The sequence below is a fragment of the Ursus arctos genome, unplaced genomic scaffold (genome assembly GCF_023065955.2).
Source record: "Ursus arctos isolate Adak ecotype North America unplaced genomic scaffold, UrsArc2.0 scaffold_3, whole genome shotgun sequence".
Classification (NCBI taxonomy): Eukaryota; Metazoa; Chordata; class Mammalia; order Carnivora; family Ursidae; genus Ursus; species Ursus arctos.
The window spans coordinates 30,688,982-30,716,020 of NW_026622985.1; the positions used below are offsets into that span (position 1 = coordinate 30,688,982).

The 27,039-nt window shown below is 36.2% G+C and overlaps 1 protein-coding gene across 1 annotated transcript in view; it reads left to right on the top strand.

Annotated features, from left to right (window-relative positions):
- ZNF804B (zinc finger protein 804B) overlaps positions 1-27,039 on the top strand; it is a 712,281-nt gene that overhangs the window by 600,195 nt on the left and 85,047 nt on the right. Inside the window, exon 8 of the mRNA XM_057304168.1 lies at positions 16,781-16,924. Coding sequence (XP_057160151.1) covers positions 16,781-16,924 — 144 coding nt within the window. The remainder of the gene's footprint in view (positions 1-16,780; positions 16,925-27,039) is intronic.

The following is a 27,039-nucleotide window of genomic DNA, read 5'->3' on the forward strand; positions in this document are numbered from 1 at the left end:
AAAAAGAGAAAAAAAATAATTGCCTGAGAACATTATGTAAGGAGCAGAATAAAAATGTTGTAGCCAAGTGGCAGGGAGAGAAATCTGAACTGGATTTTTAGAAGTACATCCTCCAAGCATATTTTCCATAGTAAGTTGTACCTTACTCATGGAAAGGTAAATGTGTGAATGAAATTTTACCTGGCAACAAAATTATTTTTGACATTTATATAAAACTATGAAAATAATTTTAATTTTTAGAATGAGATAAAGAAGAAATAATTATATCCTGGGAGGAAGCATTACTGTTGCCATGTTTGAGATAATATCTACCCAGATCTTTTCTTAACATGGGAGATTCAAGAATTCTTATTAGGAGTATGGAAAATAAATTAGAAAAACTAATCACTGATATTTTAGCACTGCATATATTTAAAGTGTACAGTTTAATCAGTTATGACATAGGTATGTGCCCATGAAATCATCACTACAATCAAGATCATCTCATATATTTCGGTTATTTATATTATATATATATATATATATATATCACCAAATGTTTTCTAGTGCCCCTTTATAGTTCCTTCTACCCCTACAACCCTTTCACTCCTTCCCCAGCTGAGAGTACCACCAGGAAGAACGAAACGCCCATCAAGGGGAAATGTATAAACAATTATAATAGCCATACAATAGAATACCATCCTATGATAAAAATGAGCAAGTGATAGACACATGGATTAAACTCAAAACAGTTATACTGAGTGAAAAGTCAGACAAAAAGAGTACATGCTTCCATTTATATAAAAACTTAAGAAATGAAAACTCTTCTATAGTGACAACAAAACAAATAATACTTAATTAGCCTTTTGGTAAGGTGTGTGAGGCGTTTAAGAATTCAGCTTCAAATCCTTCAATTCCTAGTCCACACAAAACAAAATAAAACAGAATGTAAAGTCCCTAGTGCCTGACTATAGCAAGTTTAAGAATTCCTTTAGAGCTAATATAGGTTCTTACAAAAATCTGACCAGAAGAGGATAAAAAGCAGTTGCAAAATATGTACAAGTTTTAGTCACACCACTAGCTCACCATTTGTTGATGGCTTCTTTTTGCAAATTTGTCTCTACCAAAAAACATATCTGCCTCATAGCTCTTTCATTTCTTTTCCCTTTTTTCTCCCATTGGCTATCTGATTGCAATCATATTTTGTATATGGCATGAGTTTTCACAGTGTATCTCCTGTTTCTAGCTCTCCAGTAAAATAAGAAAGGAGAAATGTTTTTGAAAATTTACTAATGAGGAAACAAGAATCTTAACTCTTAATTTAATATACTTGTCACTTGATTACTCATTGGAATTCATAGTTAGCTTTTAAGAACACACTTAGGTTCTTGATTTTTTTTCCCTCCACATTAGAAAAGACAATTTATGCATTAGTGAAATTAAATTTGATTTAGTTAAATGGGGACACAAGAAAGTGGAAAATCTCTTACATCTTAGTTTTGAATATTGAAGAAATAAGACCTTGTTTCTATCTGAATCAATTGTTCTTCAATTGATTAGCAAATTGAATGCTTAGACATTGCTAAACATCCAGTAAAATAATGACATCTTGTGTGTTTCAACATACAGATCTGGTCATTAAAGACTGATGAATAGAACACTGACCTTAGACCATCCAGGTTTTCATGAAAATATTAACTAAATGGACAACAGAAGAATTGACATAATCCACAGATAATTAAACCTTTAAAATTCATATTTGATTATATGATTGGCTTGATCAAATAATGAGTTGATTTAAGGCAGGTTAAAAGGGAGTATTTTATGGAAATGCTACCGCACAAACATATACACACATAAGTCTTTTTGAAAGTTTTGCTAAAGAACCAAAATAGTTGGTGTGAGTCTGGATAGCCTTTGTAGTTAGAACCTACATTCATTCATTATTCATTCATTATTAATAATAAAATGTACAATGTTCAAAATCATTTCTAATCACCTTCCAAGTTTGTGGTTACCTTGAGTGAATGCTTTTTTCTGTCCAATACTAATACCATTTGTACGAATATTTTTTCTTTTAATGAATTATAGAATAAATAAGGTCACGTTGCAATCAGTGAAAGGTACTGGAAGGTGCACATGTTTTATATTAAATAAAAAATAAAGTGACCTTGAGGTTATTTGTCATGACACCTAAGTAATATTTTCACATAAATGTAGTAGAATTTAATACACGCCATTGCAGAATGAGTAAAGATTATTTATTGTTTATCTAACAGGTAGATTCCTATATGTTACAAATTGATAAACTTTGAAATTACACTTTGTATAGAGTAATAGAAATGTAACAGAAAACATCTAAAGCTTTTTTTCAATAACAAAAAAAGTACATTAAAAAAAACTAGTCCAGGGGCACCTGTGTGGCACAGCGATTAAGCGTCTGCTTTTGGCTCAGGGCGTGATCCCGGCGTTAAGGGATCGAGCCCCACATCAGGCTCCTCCGCTATGAGCCTGCTTCTTCCTCTCCCACTCCCCCTGCTTGTGTTCCCTCTCTCGTTGGCTGTCTCTATCTCTGTCAAATAAATAAATAAAATCTTAAAAAAAAAAAAATTAGTCCATCTGTACTTGTGCCAAAGGCAGAAATCCAAAAGACACGGTAGCAAAAGGCCAGGTCAGGAAGCCAGCTCAGCTCAACATCTGTAGTAGAAAGCAGAGCCTATTTACAGAAAGGAAAATGTATGTTTAATGCAAAGAACATTATTTCTAACAAGTAACTTATCTGGAATATGGCGCCATAGGGAGTTTGGAAATAAAAGAGTCAGCAATAAAGGGCACTAGTGTCCTCATAGGAGTATGATTAAGTGTCTGACCGAAACTTCACTTGTTTTTGCATTAAATTTTTTCCCTTTAGTTTGCAACACAAAGACAGGTCCCACAGGAAGAAAAACTTGTCATCTACACAGTACATCACTCAGTCGGGTACAGATAACTACATCTCTTCCCTGTGGGAAGAAATTCTTTTTATTGGACTTTGTGGGCCCATTCTTTATTTACTTACACTGTTTGGGTGGCAGTTATGGGAGGCATGCTTTCCCTTCCCTATTGGAGCCAACATATTTTTGGTGCAGTCCTCAAGGACTCTCCCCCAGTCTCAGACATGTCCACTCTAACCAGCCCATTGTTTGTCCTTAACTGTCACAGTATATCACGTTCAGATCCAATGCCATGTTCTTCAATTTGTTGCTAAACTCTGTAAAAACAAAATGAAAACCAAACAAACTCCCCAACCAGGAAGTACACCCGAAGTAACCAAACAAAGAGCAACGTGAGGCTGGCGCTATGCCAAGTATTTCATTTGGTTTGTTTCCATGATGAGTACAGTGGCCCTCTGGGTTGGTTGCTATTATCTCACACTCCTGTTTTATAGTTGAAGGCACACATCCACTTGGAATTGCTGTGTGTTTTACACACATGAAGAACAGAGCTCTGGCTTATACTCAGGTTGCCCGACACAGAACTATACTCCTAACCACAAGAACGTATTGCCTCCTCCACTGTTAATAGTTTCAAAACTGAGGCCTTCCTAGACACCATTCCTGCTTCATCTTTCCATTTGGCCCACTTCCTTAGCATTGAAGACTACATTTATTTTCTATATTCACATACCTCTATCTCTGCCTCTATCTACTTACAGTTATGTGACTGCTGTGTGGTGCCTGGAGCTGTATTAGGTGCTTTTTATGTTTGACCTTATTTAATTATTACAATTATCCTGTGAGAATGACATTTTTATCCTTGTTTTACAGAAGTTAAATGATGCAATGAAGGGCCATGGAGTTTACAAAAGGTTGAATTAAGATTCAGACTCCTGACCCCAATCTCTGTACCTCCTAAATGCTTTTACTCTTTATTATGTGAAGTGCTCCCTTATTTCCCTCATGTTTTACCTCCAGTAGCTAACCATACATTCTTTTAGTCTAGGGATAATACCTTTTGGGTCTTATACGGTTCCTGTGGCACCTAACACACCAATAGTAACGCAGTAAGAACTTAGTAAATATTTATTTCCAATCTTTGAATTCCTGTCCTGGTCTTTAAATCTCCAACTGAGACAAATTTACTACAAAACGTGTTGACTCCTGAAAAATATCTCCTGACAAAAGGTTGCCTATTGAGGAACAATGATATGAACTCTGTCAGTCTGAGAATGTCAAGGTCAAGATGATTCATATGCAATGTAAATATTGTTGACCTTTCTATACTTTCAAGTCTCCACAAATAAATTTCGCGTCATAGACAATCCTAAAAGATCTACATTCCACTGTTCCCCCAGGCTAAAAAAAACTACCTAGGACTAAGGAAAATATGACTTATCCCTTTTTTCCCCTCCAGTTTATTGTTTTGAAATTCTACTTTGCGATGCCACAAATCTCATTCTTTCCTTCTCATTAGCCTTCTGTCCCACTCCTTCCTTGTAGAATATAGGTTCTTCTATTTACTCCATGTGTTTCTTTTCTCTCCTCTTCCAGGTCTTTGTCCATATTCCTTACCGAGGTTTTATTTCTTATTTTCCTGTCTCTTGGCATTCTTCCCTAAAGTAAAACCATTGTGATATTTGGGCATTCAGTAAATGACGAGGGATGCTCTTGCCTGAATCTTTGCTGCTGCTCCTAGGGAATGCCTAATGTATTTATTTCAAAGTTTAAGGGCATCATTGTTTCTATCAGGGAAGGTTTTCTTTTCTCTTTATATTACAAAAGAGACTTGTTTCTACTAAAAGGGGTATAAATGACCCCTGCCATCACTGCAGCTAATACAAAATAGATATTTCTGAAATGCAGTCATGAATAAGGATACAGATTCCAGCCAGAGTATTTAAGCAGACAGCAGCCAGTCAGGCTTTTCTATGGCATAATGGATGGAGGAGAAACCATCTATAGGAATCCAATTTTTTTTTTAATCACTTAACTGTGCTTTGGAAGTTCATAGTGAACTCAGACTTTGTGTGAGAACTCTGAAACAAGAAGCATAAAGTTCAAGAGAGATGTTCTGGGAAAATAATCACAAGGAGTGTACAGAGGAACAGCAGAGGAACATCATTCCGATCTGACCTACTGATCAGAAATAATACCAGCTGGAAAAGAAGAGGAAATGGGGGATAGGAGTCACATCCTTCCTAAGGTTTAGGGGGCTTCTTGTTTACTAGTATACAGAGTAAAATCTGTATTATTCACATCACATGATGTAGGTTCATTCATTTTCAGCAATACTTTATGTACCTTCTTAAACTCTGGAATTAACGAGTCCATCAGGTATTATTCATTTTTTATATGTAAAAGTCAAATCCAAGACTATTAATTTAGACTCATTATAAAATTCTATCATAATAGGGATTATTCTGCTTAGGTAAGTAGGCACATTACAGAACAGATGGCTAGTTCCCTTCTCTAAATACACACAGCACTTTAAACCCCCACCAAATGATTATATATCCCTTTGTGTTGTGGCTTGCAATTTGTGAATTAATTCTAGCCCCTCAGGTGGTCTGAGAGTCTTTGAAAACAGCAATTGTGTGTTGCATTATCTTGTGCAGTGGAATAGCACAGTAACTAATACAAATCTTCATAACACAACTAAATCCCTACCCTACCCCAAACTCCTTCAAGGGCAGCATAGAAAAGTTTAAAAAAAAAAAAGTCTGAGGTATGAATTCTTTTGTTTTTTGCTTTTTCTTCCTTCCCATCCCAATATCAGAAAAGAAGGTGGCTTCTTCCTTTCTAGAGTCAGTCTTCAGCACTGGCTAAATTCAGCGCTCAATCCCCAATAACTCTCTGTAATTAACCGTCTATGGACTAATGCAACAGTAAATGCTTTTTTTAAGCTTAGGGGAAAAAGGAGAAGGGGGGTTCTGTATTTAAGGGTGATTCTCCTTCTGTAGAAGATGGTTTAAAACTGAAAATTTTCTATTTCTGGCATTACAAGAGGAAGAACGTAATTTTCTAAACATGTTAAATAGATATTGATTGTGTGGTTTTAAGAAAAGAAAGGGAATATCTGTATCTATGTCTACATCTCTATCAGCTTAAAGACTGAATATTCATTTATACTTGAGTTTCAGAGACACAAAAATCTAGTCCCTTAGTTCTATCTCATTTTCCATATGAAGAGATAATATTAATTGTTCTACCATTGGTCTCAAAGATAGAAGTCAACTTCAGTTCTCATCCTGGATCTCCTTATCCTACACCAGCCTGGGCAAACATAAAACTTCTGGATTAAATCTCTTTATCTGGAGAAGAGTTTCTGAAGTCTACCCAATTACATGCTTCTATAATGATTCTAACTTTTGTATGCCACTTCTTTTACGATGGACCCACAACTTCTGTTTTATTGTAGCTTGCTCTGTCTTTAGACTGGCTCTATCCAAAGTGCATGCACCTACGTGAGCGCATGCACACACATGCATCATAGTTTGGAGCACAGCTATATGGCTTATTAAATTGGTCCTGGTGTTAACAGTAAGTACAAATTCTCCAAGTTCTCAAGCAGTGAAAATTTGTAACGACTATAGTCTATTTGCCACAATCTGGGTGGGATGTGCCATTGGTACCACCATTATGACACAAATTGACTTTGGCCACACTTTCCAGCTAACCAGGCTTTCTGACTTCAACTGGCAAGTGTTTTTAGGTTGTTTTCAAAGAAGCAAGTGTGTACCCATAAAACTGGTATACAGACTTTGCTTTTAGGGATTTCTGAAGTCACTAAACCACATTTTGCAAAGTTCTATGAGAATAATAATAAATGGACAAAATATAAGTGACAAATATTTCTTCCAAATTATATGACAATGGAGCCAGGCTTTTGTACATCATTTCATGACCTTGAAATGAACATAATCTAGTTTACAGCATTTCCTTGAGCCCATGTGAATGCCTTTTTCCCAAACTCACATTTTAATAGATTTTCCTTTCTTTGACACATTTTCCCAGGTTGCAGTTAATATTTCAAGATTTGAGTCACAGAGCTTCTATACAGCATGCTTCTTTCACAATTGCTAGTTTTCTCGAAGTTTGAAAGTAAATTACCTATTAGAATTGCAATAGATAGAAGCCTGGAGCAGCCAGTTTGAAATAATGAAGTGTCTTTGTGAGCACATTCACTTTTTAAACATCTCTGGGTTATAGAACAAGTAAACCAAATGTAGTAGACTTTTTATCAGACACGAGAGCGGACATTCAGGAAAACAGAGACAATGCCCTGGGCATTGGGGCATTTATCTGGCTTGCATGTCCTTAAAAGCAAAGCCATTGGCATTGTACTATTTTCAGTCCATTGCTTCAGGAGTTTCCAGGCCTGTTTTTAGTACATAAAGAATGTAAACACAATTTTTTAGAACTATACAGATTAGACCCAGGACAACCCGAAAAGGCCTGGGAATGAGAACTCACTTGACAAACACCTGAATATATCTGAGAGCACACGCTTGCAGTCAGTTCCCAAGCAAAGGTGAAATAACGTGTAGATCAGCATCTCTGAATGACCATTTCTCCCCTCAATAACTGTTAGGAATATTGAATTTTAAAAAATGGTTTTAATTGAGCAGGTGTCACTTGTAACTTTCTAGAAAACTTAGTTACCTGACATTTTTCATCGATTTCTCTTATTCGAAAATGAAATGTCAGACACTATTAATTGCATTTTTACAATAAGTAGTTACAGCAGGAGTAATGGCTAAATGGGGGTACTTTCTAATGCACAATGGATGTATTCATTTAAATGTATTCAATTTAGATGAATGCAATATGTCTATATTCATTACAGTTATACATATCTGTGGGCTGAATGGATGGGGTGATAATTACTACCTTTATAAATGGAACAGTATTTCAGTCTGGAGGAAGAAAATTCCTTTTCTTATCATATTTTACACACCCACACAATAGATACATCCTAGAATCTTTCTTTCAAATATAGAAATTTTGCCCTTGGATTTCTAGTGGATCGAATGATTGTAATGTGGTCTGTCAGTAGGTCCTGCTTTTCTGGAAGGGTGGCAAGGGCTGCTCTTTGTCTCAAGGAAAATGACAGAGAGGAACTGAGTCTCAAGATCTCTCCATACAAAGCAGCTCACATTTGTCATTTGGCATGCCTCAAGCTCAGCTGTATGCATAACATAGCATGGATTTGATTATTCTTACACCATTCATTGTTTTTCTTTGAGTTCAGTGAAGGCAGGTCTATTAAATTGTGATTTTGTGATTTTGTTGTATACTTTTTTCCTTAAATAATGGACATTTTTTCAAGAACAGTTTGAGGTTACAGAAAAATGGGGCAGGAAGCACAGAGAATTCCCATATAATCTCAACTCTTACATCTAATCTCCCTTATTATTGACATTTTGCATTTGTGTGGTGGGTTAGTGTGTTCCAATGGATGAACTGATATTGATATGTTGTTATTAGCCAAAGTCTGTACTTTATATTAGGATTCACTCTTGAGTTGTACAGTTAAATGGGTTTTGACACCACCATCCATATTTCAGACATTCCAATTCTCTTCCCTTTAGCACTATAAATAACCAGGCAAAAAGTGAGAAAGAAATCAAATGTATTTATTCCTTCACTCACTATATTTATTCATTCATGTATTCACTAATGGATGCTCACAGGCCAAGGACTGCTATTTAATGGATTCAACCACTTCCCTGACCCTGGGTTAATTTACATATCTTTTCATGCATCCTCTTTTTCTCCCCAACCCAAGTATACTGTTTGGTTTTACTGATGAGGGCTGGAATATTCTCCATTAGAGATTGATGGTCCTTGCACCTTGATGAGCTAATATTATATTGTATCCAGCAAGGCTCATCAGCTTATGTGTATTTTACTGTTTCATTGGTGGTTAAAAACCTCTGTAAACCAATTCATGACCTTTAAAACATGTGCATTGTAGCATCTGTATTCGATCAATAAGCAATCTCGAAATTATACCTGCCCCTTTGTGCCTCCATGGCAGACAAGCTCAGGTAAGCAATGAAGCAATAGCTACTATTATGATTATCTTAGGGTGCATCTGGAACTGCCTTATTCTCTTTCTAAATTGTTTTTCTGGTGGAAGAACTGTATATTAATTTATGCTGAGGAAGATGTAGTTGGTGGTGTAGAATGCTGATGAACAGCGGTTCCAGTGGAAATGCATGTGTTGGTCAAAAATAGTCTCTGTTCAAATGCAGCCAATTAGAAAGCTTTTCCAAAATAAGCAGTTATACAAGCAAACTTTAAGTATTTAATTGTTACTTCATGAGCAGAAACGCAATCATCACTCTGCCATCTTGCTAGTAAGTCAGAAATCTGTCATTTCTTTCCAAATGAGAAAGGATGCCAAATCATCTCCCAACCATGCTACCCAGAGACAAGTTCATATATTTAATGTGGTTGTATTAATCTTCTAATCTGGGCACCTTAAACGAATTATTAATAAGATGGGAAAAGCACTCTTTCAAATCTAGGAAGTGGCTGACATCACACCGCCCTGGGCATTGATGGAAAGGTGTAACTCTGGTCGTATTCTATTTCAAATCTGGGGAACCCACACTTGATTCTTAATGAATTTTAAGAAGAGTGGATTATGGCCAAATGGGAAGAGTACTGAAGTCAAGAATCTGTAGTTGTACTCGTGAATCTGTGTGCAGAGCTCCCCTTCCTTCCTTTACGCTAGTTCTTCAATAAGCTCCTTAGACCTCAGAATCTACATTTTTTTTTAAAAGATGTTGTTCTAGAAATCTGAAAGTTCCATGTGTTTAGCATCCTCATCTGCTTATTCTACCATCACCTCAACAGTTTAATTCATGATAGACGTACGTGGCCAGGGTAGGCCACACTATTATGTAGTGGGAATAGCATTGCTTTTTTAATTCATTAGTTTCACTTATTCAACAAGTATTTATTGAGGCTTTCTAAGTAACAAGTACCATGGTAGATGTTGTATAATGCAAAGACCATTCTTTCTATAAAAGAAGCCAGTCACGTCTTTGGGAAAATCAATATTAGCGATATTAATGTTAACTGAGCATATATGAGGATCTCTTGACAATGTGTGGTATTCCAAAAAAGTCCAAAAGTTAAGCAGTTATCATGAGATAAAAACATCTGAAAATCCCAATTATGTCAACCAAATTTGCATTTATGAGCAGGGATTGACTGCTTTCCTATGAGATGGTGGGGTGAGAATGAGAAGGGCTCCTCTCACTAGCTCAAATTTCCATCAGAAAACGAAAGTTGCTTTGTAGACTCATGGGAGAATGGTACTGTTTTTTAAATAATTTTCTGGTGTCATATGCATATCATGGTGCGCACATGCATACATAAACACATATGCACACAGAATCCCTGGACATCAAGCTCCTACTTTTACCATGCACTGTACTAAGTGCTTCCCTAAAAATAAACTCATTTTATACTCACAGCAATCCTACAAGCCACTCATTATTCCCTTAATTTATACTGAAATAACTGAAACTGCTAGGAGAGGCTGAGACTCAAGCTAGTCAGTCTCCAAGGAATAATTTTTCCTTATCACAAAAATAAAATAAATAAGTGAATAAAGCCCTCCCAAGTGAGTTTTCCATTACCCAGTCCATTGCAAAGATTCAGGAAGACAATTTGGACCAAAGACTTTTCTGAATCCACTGCTACTTAATCGGGGTGGGGGACGCACTCTCTTTGAAGCAGGATTTTGTTTGGGGCCAATACAATAGAACAGGTTCGGGAATATTAGAATTCTTAAAGCAATCTCTTACACGTAACAGTGAAAGGTCAAATGTGAGCTTTCATACAAAGAATATGAATTCAATCCTCAATGCTCTGAGCTGGTATTACCATCAAGGAGATATGAAGAACAGCAATTGATTTTTTTATCTTCCTTTTTAATAATCAGGGCACATGTTCACAACCAGTCGAAACAAGACGACCACCTTGTATTTTCCTAGTGCCTATCTCTCAGCTTCAAGAGTTTAACAGATTTTTTAAATTATAATTACTCCCCTTACTCTCTCTGGGAGCTAGGGCCTCTGCATCACCCAAATCCATAAAAAATTAGCAGAGGTAGCTTGAAATTTTGTGGCCTCTGGATGAAGGCTAAGTAATTGGGGCAGCCTTTAGCATGATGATTAATAGCTCTGAAGTCAGGCAAATCTGATTCTTAATCCAGTTTCTGCCTTTCAGTGTTGAGTGAGTTTCTAAACATGCTTGTGCCTTGCCTTCCATATCTTTGTATGGAATAATAATAGATAATACTTCATAAGGTTATTGTGAAGATTAAGGGAGTTAACAAGTGTGAAGCGCTTAGCAGATTTCTGGTTTACAGTGAACGCTCAGTGGGTGTTACTGTGTAATCATCATTACAATAATAAAATAATTTGGTGGCAGAACACCCATATTTCTAATTAAATGCCTTACTCTAAGGCAGCATTCTTGCCACATTACACACATACCTGTTATTTGCATGAATGTAAAATTCTTGGTGTAAAAAAAGTACATTTTTCTCTCCCTGCACCCAAAATATTAATTATTAAAAGTAATTAATTACTACAGAATTCTACTGAACTGAAACATAAAATGCCCACTGGCAATACCCAATGTTTTAAAAATGACTCTTGTTAAGATAACTGTCATATTCAATTTATAATTCATTTTCAACCTTTTAATGAATCATTGAGAATAGTTAACATGGAGCTTTCTTTCACTTCATAAATGTTATTTTTTTCTGTTAAATAAGCTTCTAAAGCCCCCTCTTCTAGGCAAAGTGTGAGAAGAGAACTTTGAATAACTAGCAAGTCAAAGATAAAATTGTATGTTAAGTCTTGTGTGTCAAGTGTATTATTGTGAATTCTATTCAATTTTTAATTTTTTTTAATTTATTGATACTGAGAATAGCTAGCTATTTTTACTTCTTTCATATTTGTTCTGTGTCTCTCTATATTTAAAGATTGTGTAATTATTTCAGGGAACAATTGTCATCTTAAGTTGCCTTCCAAGTTATTTGACCAGTGAAAACATCCTGTCATTTAACAAAAAGACAAGACATTCTGAGTGCTGACAGTGTATCTAATGCTATGGGAGAAAGAGAAAAAAAACACCTTGACTTTTTCCTCTAATTATTCTTAAGTAGTCCAAATTAGGTAATGCTCTATAACAGTCTGTGATTATCACTCTATTGCAATTTATTGTTGTTTAGTATTTTACATGTAATTGTTTCCCTTTAGACTATAAATTTCTGAGGTCAAGACCCTTTAAGAAATTGACATTTAGAAGATCCTTAATAAGAGTTTCCTTTTTTGTTGTTAAATAACAAACTTTTATTTATTTTTATTTTTTCATTTTTATTAAGTTTTCCGTTTTAATTCCTGTATAGTTAACATTCAATGTTGTATTAGTTTCAGGTGTACAATATAGTGATTCAGCAATTCTATACATTACTCAGTGCTCATCGTGATAAGTGCACTCTTAATCTCCTTCACCTATTTCACCCATCCCCCAGTTACCTCCCCCCTGGTAACTATCAGTTTGTTCTCTGTACTTGAATCTATTTCTTGGTTTGCCTCGCTCTCTGTCTCTCTCTCTCTCTCTCTTTTTTTTTTTTTTTTGTTCATTTGTTTTGTTTCTTAAATTCCACAAGTAAGTCAAACCATATGGGATTTGTCTTTCTCTGACTGACTTATTTTGCTTAGCATTATACTCTCTACCTCCATCTATGTTATTGCAAATGGCAAGATTTCATTCCCTTTTATGGCTGAATAATATTCCATTGTATACATAAACCACCTCATCTTTATCCATTCATCAATGGATGGACACTTGGGCTGCTTCCATAATTTGGCTATTGTAGATAATGCTGCAATAAACTTAAGGGTGCATATATCCTTCTGAATTAGTACTTTTGTATTTTGGGGGTAAATACCAAGTTGTGTGATTACTGGATTGTAGAGTAGTTCTATTTTTAGCAATTCTTGAATATATCAATGCTTAATGGTTAGTTGGATGATTATGTGTTTCAATGGAGGGATGAAGCAGCATGACACAGTGGAAAGTGGGCCCTGCTTTACCATTGCCTGATTTGATAGAACTCATGAAATTACTAAACATAAATTGCCTTCTAAATGGTAGACTTAGACTATGTGATACTTCCCTTACTAGTCTACTAGACTGAGCCCTTACCCTCCGGCCTTCTGGTACATACAGCTAGACCAACTCAGCTCCAACTTCACACTTGAAAACAGGCCCACCTCACACTGGGTGGTGTCATGGGCCCCTGGATCACGGTTCTTTTACTGAAAGTCAGCAACAGCTCCAACCTCAGTTTCCAATTTTGCCAAAGATGCTTAAGGAAGCTTATTTTTTTTCCTTTCTTCTGTGATTCCTCTAGCCCTACCCAACTCTTGGCTTATATTCTCCTTTGCCTGAGATTTCTCTTCTCAGGTCTCAGCTTCCCCATTTCTGACCCCCAGTCACCTGCTGTTAAATTTATGCTCTTACTTCTGTATTTGATAGACACACTGGATCGTGAACTCTGTATGAATGCTTTGCTAATGGCATTTATATCCCACGTGTGTATTCCTCCTCTCTTAATAGGGACACTAGAATATATCCTGGGGAATATCATTAATCCCTTAGAAGGAAGGAAAATGGGAATAGCAGCACCATTTCCTGGCAAGAAAATGAAGTAAGAAATGGGATATATAATTTAGTCTGATGACTATAAAATGTGAACATTCACTGAAGATGGCTAAAATGTTGGTAGAACTCTGTTATAATTATGAAATTTTACACTGAAATTCATTTAATGTCATAATTAAAGGTTGTTTTAGAAATAAATGTTGTTTAAATGAAGATACTAAGAGTAACTGAAGGAGCCTCACCCCTGGTCATTGAGCTGTTGTTATAAAATCCTTTACATAATCTGGAATAATATGAAAGTATATTTTTAGCCACTCTGAGTTCTCAGTTGCCACCCTGCCTCTGGTTAATGAAGCTGAGGCACTTTTGAGCGCTGAGGCACAGGTGCTCAGTGTCCAAGGCATATGGTCACTTTTCTAAGGCTGTCATTCCGGTGTTATAATAAAGGAAGAAAAACTATGGGTAAACCCAAGTAGTCCCTAGTTCCAATCCAGCCTTTGAAATTGTACACAATATGTAAAGCACATGTAAAAAAATTCCTAGTGTGAAAGATGAGATGAGAACTAATGATTTCCCCGATTGTCAGCCTACCAGTTCCAAAGATTTAGCTCTACCTCAATGTTGTACTTCAGCCTCAACTCTCAAGTGACAACATTAACATGCCATTATTTCAATTCTTTGAGCAACTGGGTTTTTGTCCTGAAATTGAAGTCCACATTCTCATTACTGGTTACATCCTGTTGGTAGTTTTTATATCCCCCATCAGCTGATAATATAACCAAATTCCTTCTTTAACTCTCTCAGGCAATCTAGATGTTTGGTCTAGTTTTGTTGTTTGCTAATCGTACTCATGTCTTTCCTGCCTTCGTGCCATGTGTGTTAGCATCTTATATTTGGGCTTGAATCATTATGTGCCCCTGTCCAAATTAATTATTCCGTCACTTCACCCAACCTGTGATAATCCGCTTCTCTTCCCTGTGCTTGCTTTCTTATCTGGTCAGCAGTGGCTCTGAGATTTAGATTTATGGCCTGACTTCTTTATATAGAGGGTTAGTCATTTTAGAGAAACAGAACTAAAATCCATCCTTTATTTTGTCCATTCATTTGTTATGTGTATTTACTTGATATCCTCCATGTGCCAGTCATTCTTTTATTTAGGCAGAAAGATAATAGAGAACTTGCAGAATGATGGGAGGCATGAACATGTGAGCTACTGTTATCCATTAATTTATGTAATACATATTAAATAGGTAACTCTGGGCTAGACTATATGTTTGGCATTGTGGACACAAAAATGAATAAAACAGTTCCTGCCCTCAGAGGACCTATGGGCATGGACCTGAAAACAGATCATTTAATATCATGTGACAGGTCTGGTGATAGAATCAAAGGGGAGTAATATGGGGGCATGGATTGATACAATATGACACTAATGAGGTAGGAAGGAGTTTGTATGGTGCATTAAGAGGACTGGCCCTAAGGAAGATGGTAAAGTACAGCTGTTTATTAACAAGGGAGTTAGGCATAGGGTGTTTGAATTCAAATCCCCTCTCTACTTACTAACTCAGTGACCATGAGTGTGTGATTCTAAGTGCTGATTAATATATCTGTAAAATGTAGGTTAAAAAAGAACTTAGTTTTATAGGGTTGGTGTGAGGAATAAATGAGAGAATTCATCCCATACTTAGCTTAATACCTGGCACATAGTTTATGCTCAGTAAGTACTCATCGCTATTATTCTATAGGCAATGAGAGAATTCAAGAAGATTATATTATTATTATTTATTATTTTAATCGAAGTATAATTGACACCCAATGTTATGTTAGTTTCAGGTATACAACATAGTAATTCAACATCTTTCTATATATGCTTACTACAAGTGTAGCTACCAACTGTCACCATAAAATGCTATTATAATTCCTCTGACTATATTCTCTCCTGTTCAGGAGGAGCTTAAGCAGAGGAAAGATGTGACCAAAACTCTGTTTGAGATAGAGCATAGTCAAAATCGTAAGGGTAATAATTTTGAAAAATATGTGGTAAACCCATTGGCAGCATCTAACATGAATCAATGCTTGTAGAAGGAACTTATCTTGGAGTTAGAGCCTACAGATAAATAAGAGCCTAGCTATAGTGTGAATGAAGTTCACCCATGGAGACTGTATGGAGTAGATAGATAAGTTGGCTGAGATGGCATTGTGTGAAACACAGAAATATATGGGGTAATATCAGAAGAGGAAATGTTTATGAATGGTCATAGATGTGTTTGGTAACAAGCAACAAAATGGAGGCTTTGTCCTCCTGGTAAAGTCATGGGAAAGCATTCCAGAGGGGACAAAGAGCTGGGTATTGGGAAAGGAGTAGGAGCTCACCAATTTAACAAGATGGGAATAGACTTTGTGTGCTGAGAATAGCAAGTCTAAACACTGACAATTTCAGTGAGGCTAAAATACACGAAGCAGTAGATGAAGGATATAAAACATTGTAATCAATGTCCCAATTAATGCTATGATGAAGAGACCTCGTAGTAATGGGTGCTTCAAGGAAACAGTGGGGGCTTGTGTTTGAAATCAGTTATTGGGTTGGCAGAGGAAATGGTAGTGAGTCAGCAGAACCACAATCTGAAAATGGATGGCAAGAAAGAGAATGACCAGACTGCAGTTATGGGGTTCTTCTTCTTTTGTTAAGATTTATTTATTTATTTATTTATTTATTTATTTATTTGAGAGAGAGAGAGAGAGATCGCAAGTATGTGAGTTGGGGGAGGGGAAGAGGGAGAGAATCTTCAAGTAGACTCTCCACTGAGTGGGAAGCCCAAGATGGGGCTCGATCCCATGACCTGTGAGATCATGACCTGAGCCCAAACCAAGAGTCAGATGCTTAACCAAGTGAGTCACCTAGGTGCCCCAGGTATGGCCTTCTTTGAGAGAGTTCATTATTATTTGTTGGTAAGTTAGGAATAAGGCTGAGCTGAAAGTTATTTCCAACGTGCCATTATTTTCCCAAAACTGATGAGCCTCACCATATTCTTTCAGTCACAATAAAATTAAATAACAATTGGATTAACCTGAGATCTGGTTATGCTATTAGAGAAATATAACCAACATTTTTGCCTTCTTTAAAGGATTTTCCAGAAAAGGAGAAGTCCACAGCAAAGGCCCTGGAAGATGTAAAGGCAAACTTTTACTGTGAATTATGTGACAAGCAGTATCACAAGCACCAGGAGTTTGACAATCATATTAATTCTTATGATCACGCTCATAAGCAGGTAAGCCAGAGTGGGGGGAATCCTTCTCATTCCTAGGTTTATACCTTCAGAATAGAATGTGTGCATTTGGCCTTATTTATTGACATCTAAGATACTCCGGTGAAACCATTTTATTTATTTATTTTACTTGAAAGGTTGTTTTCTGTTTAAATGTTAGGTGAAATATTTTTTTCCTAGAAGTATCATAGAACTGTAGATGAATTTAAAGATGATCTAAAAGTAGACTGATACTTGAGAATTATACGTATGGGGAACCCAGAACCCAGTAAAAAGAGTGTCATATTTAAAACCACCTAACTAGTCAGTGGCAGAACAAGAACTTGATAGAATCTATTATAGGGTTCTTTCAAAACTTCTGAGGTTTAGGGAATCCTAGGACTGTGGGAAAAATAATTCTCAAAATACCCTCTTAAGAGAGTCAAAATGGTTACTTAATAGATGAACCATTGCAAATGAGCAAACAAAAATTTGGGGAGACTAAGTTGAGAGGTAATTCAGATAGTAATGCTTCATTTCTTTTTCTTAAGACGTCATATATGTACATTATCTGTTTAGATATTATATACATGGCTACTAATATTCTCTATTTCCATCTCTCCATGAAAGAGGAGGCTATTATTCTTATCCTGTTAGATTTTATCCTTGTTGCATGAGGTACAGAGATACTGGCCATTTAGGAATTGGGGGGCTTAAATACCTCTAAGAAAGAAATCCCACTTGGCCAGAGGATTATTGCTGAGAGCTGTAAGGAGGTACACACTCCTGATGCAAATCAGACCTGATATCTTGGAATGTGTGGGTAAGTCTTGTATAATCTAGACCTAAAATATTTATTCAGAGTAAGCAACAATAAATATTTTGACTAACATTGCCAGTATTTACTGAGTGCACCAAAAATATTTGGCCTTGAGAGATGTAAGGAATTGGTTTCTAACTTTAAAGATGTAGCATGTGTCTATAATTGGCCATATTTCTCAGACAAGAGCAAGGACATGGGATAAACTGTTTTAGGACTGTGATTCCCAAATCTTAGTGTGCATCTTAATCACTTTGGGACTTAATAATGCAGATTCCCGGACTCTCCTTCAGGTATTGTAATTCAATAGCTCTGAGGGGGCCCAAGAACTTGCATTTCAAAATGATACAAAATGGAATTTTCCAAGCATATTTAAAACTGAACCACCATCCAACTCCAGCCCCAATCTCCTTTCCTTTCTATCCCCACTCCTCACCCCCCCACACCTGCCACCACTGTGTATTATTTTGAAGCAAATTCCAGACGTCATGTTATTTCGTCTGAGTGGGTTTTAAGATGGAGAACGGTGCTTACATGACATAGCCATTATCATACCTAAAAAGTAACAGTAGTTTCTTAATATCAGTTGGTGATCTTGTTTCTTTAGTTGTTTCATAAATGATTTTTAAATTTGGGTTTCTTGAAATCAGGATCCAGAAACATCCACACTTTTGGTTGACACGTCTTTAAGTTTCTTTTAATATATATTTAAATGACAGGTTTTCCATTCCCTCTTTCCATTTGACTTCTTGAAATTTATCTGCTGAAAAAACTGGATATATTCAGGGTTTTGTTGAAGACAAGCCAGTGCTGTCTTTTTTTCATTTTCTGTGTCTTCTGTATTTCTTTTAAAGTGATTGTTACATATAGAGATCTGATCAAATTTCAGGTCATATTTTTTTCTTGGCAAAAATATATCACAAGGCATTTTGTATCCTTCCATAGAGAGACATATGATGTCTAGTTGTCTCTATTTTTATGACTGTAAGTTTGAGAAATGGGTTTAGATGCTACCAGTTTGATCCATCCATCATTAAGCACATCACTTACATTTTTCCACTAATGGTTTTGTAGCCATAGACGATCATTTGTTTAAATCCCGTACTTCGTTTGAAGTTGTAAAATGATGATTCTAATTCTATCATCCTTCTGCCATTTATTAGATGTAATATGTCTATAAAGAGAAATTTCCTATAAGTATCACTCCCAGAGGATTTTATATAGGTGGTCTTTAGACTATATATATTCCCCGTGTCTAAAGATAACTGGGAATTTAGAGAAATAAGTAACCAGAGAAGGTTCTCATGGTTACTCATAGCTACATTTGATCTGTGCTTTAAACATACATAAGTAGATGTTGAAATAGAGGGTGAAGATGGGATGGCATCCTTGACCGTGGAAACAGAAGAATCTAAGGTGTGGAAATAGAAGAGCATAGGGCATCTTTTCAAAACAGTCGAAAGTATTTGGACTACAAAGGGAATGAATTCTCTGCACCTGATCTATGTACCACAGCCTCCCTTGCACTCTGAAACTCTACCTGATGAATTTCTCTTTTTGTTAGTTTCTTCAGTCTTCTTTCCATTGGCTTTCCAACATGTTGAAAAAACCACCTTTCTTCAGTCCTTCTATTTCATCTGTGCACCTATTTGGATTTTTGTTTTATTTTGTTTTGTTTCTGTAGGTTTACCAGTGATTGAGTTTCAGCTACATGCTATTGTGCTAGTTGTAAAAAAATGGAACAATTTTGTCTTTATCTTCAGAGAGCCTACATTCTAACTGGGGAGACAGACACATCAACATGTCTTTAAAACACACTGATTTAAGTGTTCTAGAACTTGTATACCTAAGATATCAAGAGAACCTACAAATCTGATTTAAGAAAGAAGAGATGACAAGTGAGCTGGAATTCTTAAAGAATGAATAGAAATGAACCACATAGTCAAGGATGGTAGGTCCTGTCTGATAGAAAACCTTTATCAGGACATGTGGCATGACTGATACACAGAGAAACTACAAAATATCCACTATGGCCACTAAAGTCACTGTCAATATCCTGAGGAGCTCTTTAAAAATCTTTGAAACTGTATCTCATTTCTGTCATTCTTTTGCAATAGCTTGCTCTCATTCTTCATTTTGCAATCTCTTTTCACCATTCATATTTAATCTCACTCTTGAATCTGCTAGGACCTTCGAACTGGACTCCCCACCTCCAGTATTTTCCCTCCTTCAAACCAGGCTATCCATGTAGGCTGAATTAATCTTCTTAAACTACCACATTCAATGGGTGATGACTGACTTTTTCAAAAGTCTGAGCTATTTAGTCTCTCAATTCAAAACGTCCACAGTCTGGCTTTTGCTTCCATTTCCAGATTTATCTCCTGCAACTCCAGAATTTCCCTACAGTTTCTCAAAAGATGCCTTATGCTTTCCCACCTGCTCATGTTGGCTCGTAATCTTCCCTCTGCCTGGGATGTCCTCCCATCGCGTGGCTGTATTTCAACATATGCTCCTGCGTATTTAATGAATAGATTGACAATTTATATCTGGATATTCAAAGAGCTGAAATCTCATGGTAAGGGGATTTAGCAGCATTTTCCAAATTCTCTTTGACCAAAACCTATTAACGTTGTGCAGAATTTTGTCCAAGCTGCCTGCTTTGGAAAACAATGGAATAATTAAATTTTCCATAGACCTTGGAAGACTGCTTTCTTGGGTGATGTTGAAATACTTTTATCTAAAGATTTCTCTTAACCCCAAATTTTGACAATAACTTGAATTTTAAATGAAGCTGAGTTTACAATTTCCCTTTTAAATGAAACTGAATTTTATGTACAGAAAAGGGAAGTATGCACTAAGTAAAACATGCAAGTCTTTTTTTTTTTTTTTTCAAATTCCAGAGTTAAATATGTCTATTTGGTTCTTGCTTCAGTAAGGGCTCTTCTTGATTGTGATGATGATTATAATGATAGTGGTGAGGATTTGGCTGAGAGCATTTTTTGGCCTGAGTAATATGAATAGCTTCTATAATTTTATTTTCCATGTGGATTCAGACAAAATATCTAGCCTCTTCTGTTGAACTTCCAACAAGATGGTCTTTTTGGTATACTCTGAAGTGTGAATCTAAATTCACATGAAATTAATGCTTTTACTCATTAATAGAAGAGCATAGAGCTGGAAGCAACGAATCTGAATTCTTATAATTATTTAGGATCCTTCAGTTTAGTAAGTGATTTCTAAAGCTTTTATATTGTCTTGTATCTAAATAGCAGTATCATGTGTTATTTTATTTCAAAGATTATATTATTCAGGAATATATTGTAATTCTAGGGAAGTAAGTCAATACATAATTTTAAAGAATAAAGTAAAATAGTCTGAGATTCATAGCTTTAAATAATTCCAAAATAAAGATATTTTTCTTAGGTATTATTGGTAGAGAAGGATAGCTTATCAGTAAAAAAGCTGATTTTTTAAATTTATTCAATAAGGGGAAAAATTAATTTTTAGCTTTGACAACCCAACTCTCATATAACTCACATTTTTGAAAATAACTCAGTTGTGTTAACTATTGCTTTGAACTTCTTATAATTCCACGTAAATGTTGAGCATTACCATTAAAACAATTTGAATGTATGTACAAATTTAGTCACTTGGATGAAGATAGCAGTGTAACTATTAATATAGCTAACATGTTAATAACAACTAATTCCTTGTGAGACTATCGACAAGTCATAATTCCTTTCTCAAGATGGTGAGCCGCAAGCATATAATACTGAAATGAAAACCACACATCCTGGCATGCAGCAAAAATCGCTCCTGCCCCAGAGACATCCTGGCTCATCTCAATTTAGAAAAAACAAAGGAGGCTGATCCCCATACAAATAACCCATAAAAATATCTTTAATAATAAAAAACAAATCCACTCTTAGATCTTCCACATGTGACATTTAATCCCCCTAATCTTCGTTTGCTTCACAATTGGATTTATTTTCACTCAGGAGGAGCTGTTCACTTGTCAAGCCTGAATTTGAACTCCAACTGATTCATTCTTAAAATATTGTTTTGGATTCTCCCCAGCTGTACCTGCACAGGATAAAATAACAGAACAGAATCATCTTTGCCATCTTGTCTCCGAGAGGAAAGACAGCCAAAACTGCTAAAGAAATTCAGTCCAATTACGCCTTGCTTTGTTCCTACAATATGATTTATATTTTCTCCAGATACTGCCCAAATTAGCCTGATAATATATTTCAGCATAGCATGTTTAAGTTACTAGTCCTCTTAATGTGGCAACAAAACTTCAAGGTCTAGTTAATTTGTAGGGTCAGCAAGATTGAAGAAATGTAAACTCAAGTAACTGGAATGGAAATTCTCAGAAACATATATGTTAGTAAAATAAAATACTACTTATCTCTGTTTATATTTTGCATTCTATAAACTCAGCTTTATGAGATATATATAGATATATATATGAGATATATATAGATATATATATGAGATATATATATAGATATATATGTAGTTATATATATATATAGATATATATCTATATATATATATCTTCCTTCCTTCCTTCCTTCCTCCCTGCCCCCACCCCTTAGAATCAGCCCCAAAAAACAATGTATATAAAAGACCCAAATCTGATCTTAGCTTCCAACTCATCATTCAGCTCTCTTAAAATACTGCTGTCACCCTGGCTAAGAGGGTTTTGATCTTAAGGTTGTCTCCTGAAGGAAAAATAAATTAAAAATCTATATTCTGGCTCTTCCTGTATCTCAAATGTACCAAGTACTTTCCTGCCTTGAGACATTTAGCATATATCTCTCTGCAGTGTTCTTCCATCTGACCCCCCACTTCCTGGTTCTTCTCTGCGTTTATGTGGTAGCTCAATGTCACCTTCTCTGAGGGATCTCTCCTTTGCGCTCTACCTCAAGTGGACAGTTGTCAGTTCTCCAAATCTTAGTATCTTGTCGGCACTTAGTGGTCAGACTCAACATATGCTGGCTCTCTAGAGCCAATTGTTCAACATATGAGAATAATGTGAGCTGGTTCTTAAACCATCGGTAGCTTGAAATCAGCCATGGTATGTGGTGAGAAATTCACAAGCACTACAAACAGGGATTGTTGGGTTTTGTTTGTTTTTTCCAGAATGTTGGTATACCAGCACACCATTGCTTACTACTCTGTAAAAACTTTTTTTTTCTTTTTGATTTTTTAAAATCCTCTCCCCTCTTCCCTCTCTGTAGCACTACAGAGAGAATAGCAGGGTACTGTTGGTTCTATTGGCCACGCCTCCCTGTCTCTCTCAAATGGAGATCTGTGTCTAGCACATAGTAATGACTTCATAAATATTTTTTAAAAAGAATGAGTAACCAAATAAGTTTCTACAATTGACCATGCTACTCTGTCCTACATCAGTATATTCATCCACCATTGATTAATTACATCTTTTTTTCCAGTCTTACTGAGAAATAATTGACATATATTAATGTGCAAATTTAAGGTATATAGCATGATGGTTTGATTTACATATATTGTGAAATGATTACAAAAGAAAAAAATTTCCCTTTATGGTGAGAACTCCTAGGATTTACTCTCTTAACTTTTCTATGTATTATATAGCAGTGTTAGCTGTAGTTATCATGTATGTTACATCTCTGGTACTTATTTATCTTATAACTGGACTTTTGTACCTTTTGACCATCTTCCTCCAATCTCCACTCCCCCTGCTCCACATCTGGTAACCACAACTCTGATCTCTTTTTCTATTAGTGGTGTGTGTGTGTGTGTGTGTGTGTGTGTGTGTGTGTGTGTGTTTAAGATTTAACGTATAGGTGAGATCGTACAATATTTGTCTTTTTCTGAATTATTTCACTTAGTATAATACCTTCAAGTTTCATCCACATCACAAACGATAGGATTTTCTCATTTTTGTGGCTGAATAATGTTCCATTGTGTAATGTCCATGGATATTTAAGTTGTATCCATGTCTTGGGTATTATAAATAATGTATCTATAAACATGGGGTGCAGTTATCTTTTGAGTTTGTGTTTTTGTGTTTTTTGAATATATTGTTCCAGAACTGGAATTGCCGGTCATATGATAGTTTTATTTTTAACTTTTTAGGGATCCTCCTCACTGTTTTCCTTAGTGGCTGTAACAATTTACAATTCCACCAACTATGCACAAATGTTTGCTTTTCTCCACATCCACACCAGCATTTGTTATCTCTTGTCTTTTTGATGATATACATTTTAACAGACATAAGATGGTACCTCATTGCGGTTTTAATCTGCATTTCCCTAATGTCTAGGGATGTTGAGTATCTTTATTTTGTACTGTTGGTTTTTTGTACGCATTCTTTGGAAATAGGTCTATTCAGGTCTTTGGCCCATTTTTAAAGAGTTATTTGGGTTCTTTTGCTATTAAGTTGTATGAGTTCTTTATATATTTTGGATATTAACCCTTTCTCAGATATATGGTTTGCAAATATTTTTTTTCCCATTCCATAGGTTGTCTTTTCACTTTGTTGATGGTTTCTTTTGTTGTGCAGAAGAAGTACTTTAGTTTCATTTAGTCCCACTTGTTTATTTTTTTATTTTGCTGCTTGTTTCTAGTGTCATATCAAAGAAATCATTGCCAAAGGCTATGTCAAGGAGCTTTACTCCTGTTTTCTTCTAGGGGTAGAATTGTGTCTCTGCTCCCTTGTCTGGGTGGGCAGGGAAGGGATTGCTTCAGGCAACTCTAAATTTCTTGAACAAGGTTTCCCACTGAGGAGCTGGGGCTACCCTCAGCCTTGGCTATGGATTACTCCCTCTGCCTGTATGCCCTCTACTGGATTTGATCTGGGGGCAATCCATTCTGTCCACGCACCTCTCTGCTCAAGCATCCCTGGACCACACAGCTTCAGCGAGTTGTGGCCAGCCCCTGTGGTCAGATGGAGCCTGGAGACACTCTCCACAAATGGGGCTGTGACTCAGCTCCCTGCCTGGATTGGGCAAACCAGGCTCTAGAACCAGCAAAACTCATTTTGAGGATCCAAATCAGGCGGATTTGGAGTTCACTGGCCAGAGTACACCACTGATCTGGTTCTGCAAATGAGCAAAGCCTCTGGTTTGGGTTACTACTTGGGCATATCAGGTGGGTCCCCCAAGATTTATATGCTCATTGTGCAAGCCCTTCCCACATTCCCAGTAGCTGAGACCACAGAGTACCCTGCAGTACCTGTGGGGCCGGATCAGAGTTGGGGCTCTCACAAGTGACCAATAATGCTGTTGGTGCTGGTTGTCCCCTAGGTTCTCTCCCCCCCACACACACCCCCGGAGGAACCAGAGGATTAGGGGAGATCTCTCCACATGGTCCTTCACTGGCTTGGGGGAGGGGCAATATGGTCAAGATGTAGCTGCTTCTCTTCCCCTTCTAATGTGGTCTGTCTTGGTCACTGAAGGGGGGGGCTTCATCCTCACTCCCATTTTCTACGATTCTCTTTGTGGTATCTTATTTTTAAATAGTTACTAATTGTTCTTCTTGTGAAGGGAAGTGAAATCAGGAACAACTTGAATTGTCATCTTGGTGATGTCACTCCTTAATCACTTCTTAAGTAGAGAGAGTGAATGTGTAGTAAACAAGATGGGACCTCCAATCCCAGGTTCTTTGTAATTATTGAAGAAAAGTTGTCATAAAAACCCCTTTTTATAATTTAGAAAATATTTGAGCTCTTATAAATGCTGATGTGGTGTGCCCCTTTAAGAATTTTAGACTTTATTTTATAGAAAATTGCTAGTCTTCAAGGGCTTCTAAGCAAGCAAATAATATGATCAGAGTTGTGATCTAGAAAAATAAATCTAGAAGCAGTTTAAGGGATGGTACACAAGGAGAGAGTTTAGCTCTGTGATCAGATATGAGGCTAAGAGCCCACGAGAGATGATCAGAACAATTAGCAGTGACAAGGAGAGAAAGTGTGAGAAGGGGTGCACTCGAGATTGTCAGTGGCTTGAGTCACATGAACACATGGGCTACATCACTGATAATCCTAAATACAAACTTGGAGAGGTTTTTTTTTTTTTTAAGGTTGTCAAATATGATAAAAGAATGTTACTACCCAACATTGACAAGATGTGAGAAAATAAACACTGTCAAACAATCCTTGTGAGGATATAGTGTTTCAGTCTTCTGATGTTCAGTTTGGATTATTTATCAAAAGCTTTAAAATGGGAATTTTCTATCAACAATTCCATCTGGCGTGTATTCTAGAAAAAAATAAATGAATTCCAAGATTTATGTATAAGGAAAAACACTGGAAGCCTTCTAAACATACAATGAAAAAAAACGTTATGACTAAACTATGACACATGTAAAGTGGACTGCTTTGTAAAAATTAAAATTGTGTTTTGGATCTATATTTTACACAAAATTTAATTACTAAAAGGAATGCTTGAATACTTGTTTACTTATTTACTTTTTTAAGAATTTTTTAAAAGATTTTATTTATTTGAGAGGGAGAGAGAGAGAACTCAAGCAGGGGGGAGGGGCAGAGGGAGAGGGAGAAGCAGACTCCCTGCTGAGCAGGAAGCCTGAAACTGGACTCAATCCCAGGACCCTGAGATCATGACCTGAGCCAAAGGCAGGTACTTAACCAACGGAGCCACCCAGGTGCCCCTGAATACTTGTTTATATAAAAAATTAAAGACAGGCACCTGGGTGGTGCTGTCGGTTAAGTGTCTGACTCCTGATTTTGGCTCAGGTTGTGGTCTCAGGGTCATGAGATCAAGCCCCATGTTGGGTTCCATGCTCAGCATGGAGTCTACTTAAGACTCTCCCTCTCTCTCTTTCTCTCCCCTACCCGCTCTCTCTCTCTCTCTCTAAAATAAATAAATGAAAAAAAAACAAACAAAAAAAACCCACAAAAATTAAAGAATACAGAAGTAGAGAACAATGAGTAAAAATATATAGTAACAATTTGGTCCCTATCTTTTTAGATAAATCTCTAAATATTTACATCAAATCATAAACTTTTGTCTAAAATGTAAATATAAAATGTGATTATATTATATATATTATTCTGCCTTCATACATTTTCACTTATATCTTGTCAGTCCATACAGATTTATATTTTATTGTGTTGTTAAGTCAATACCCAGAATTTATATCATTGTGACTTGTAAATTGTTTTTTCTTTGGAGCTTCATAGGTACTATGATTACTTTATGATGTTTTCTTTCTTGCACAGCTCTCTCCTGGAGTTAGAAATTGCCTAAGACTTATATTTCCTCAGTTTTATGCTTGTTACTAATTTATCTCTGAACTATCTACCATAGAT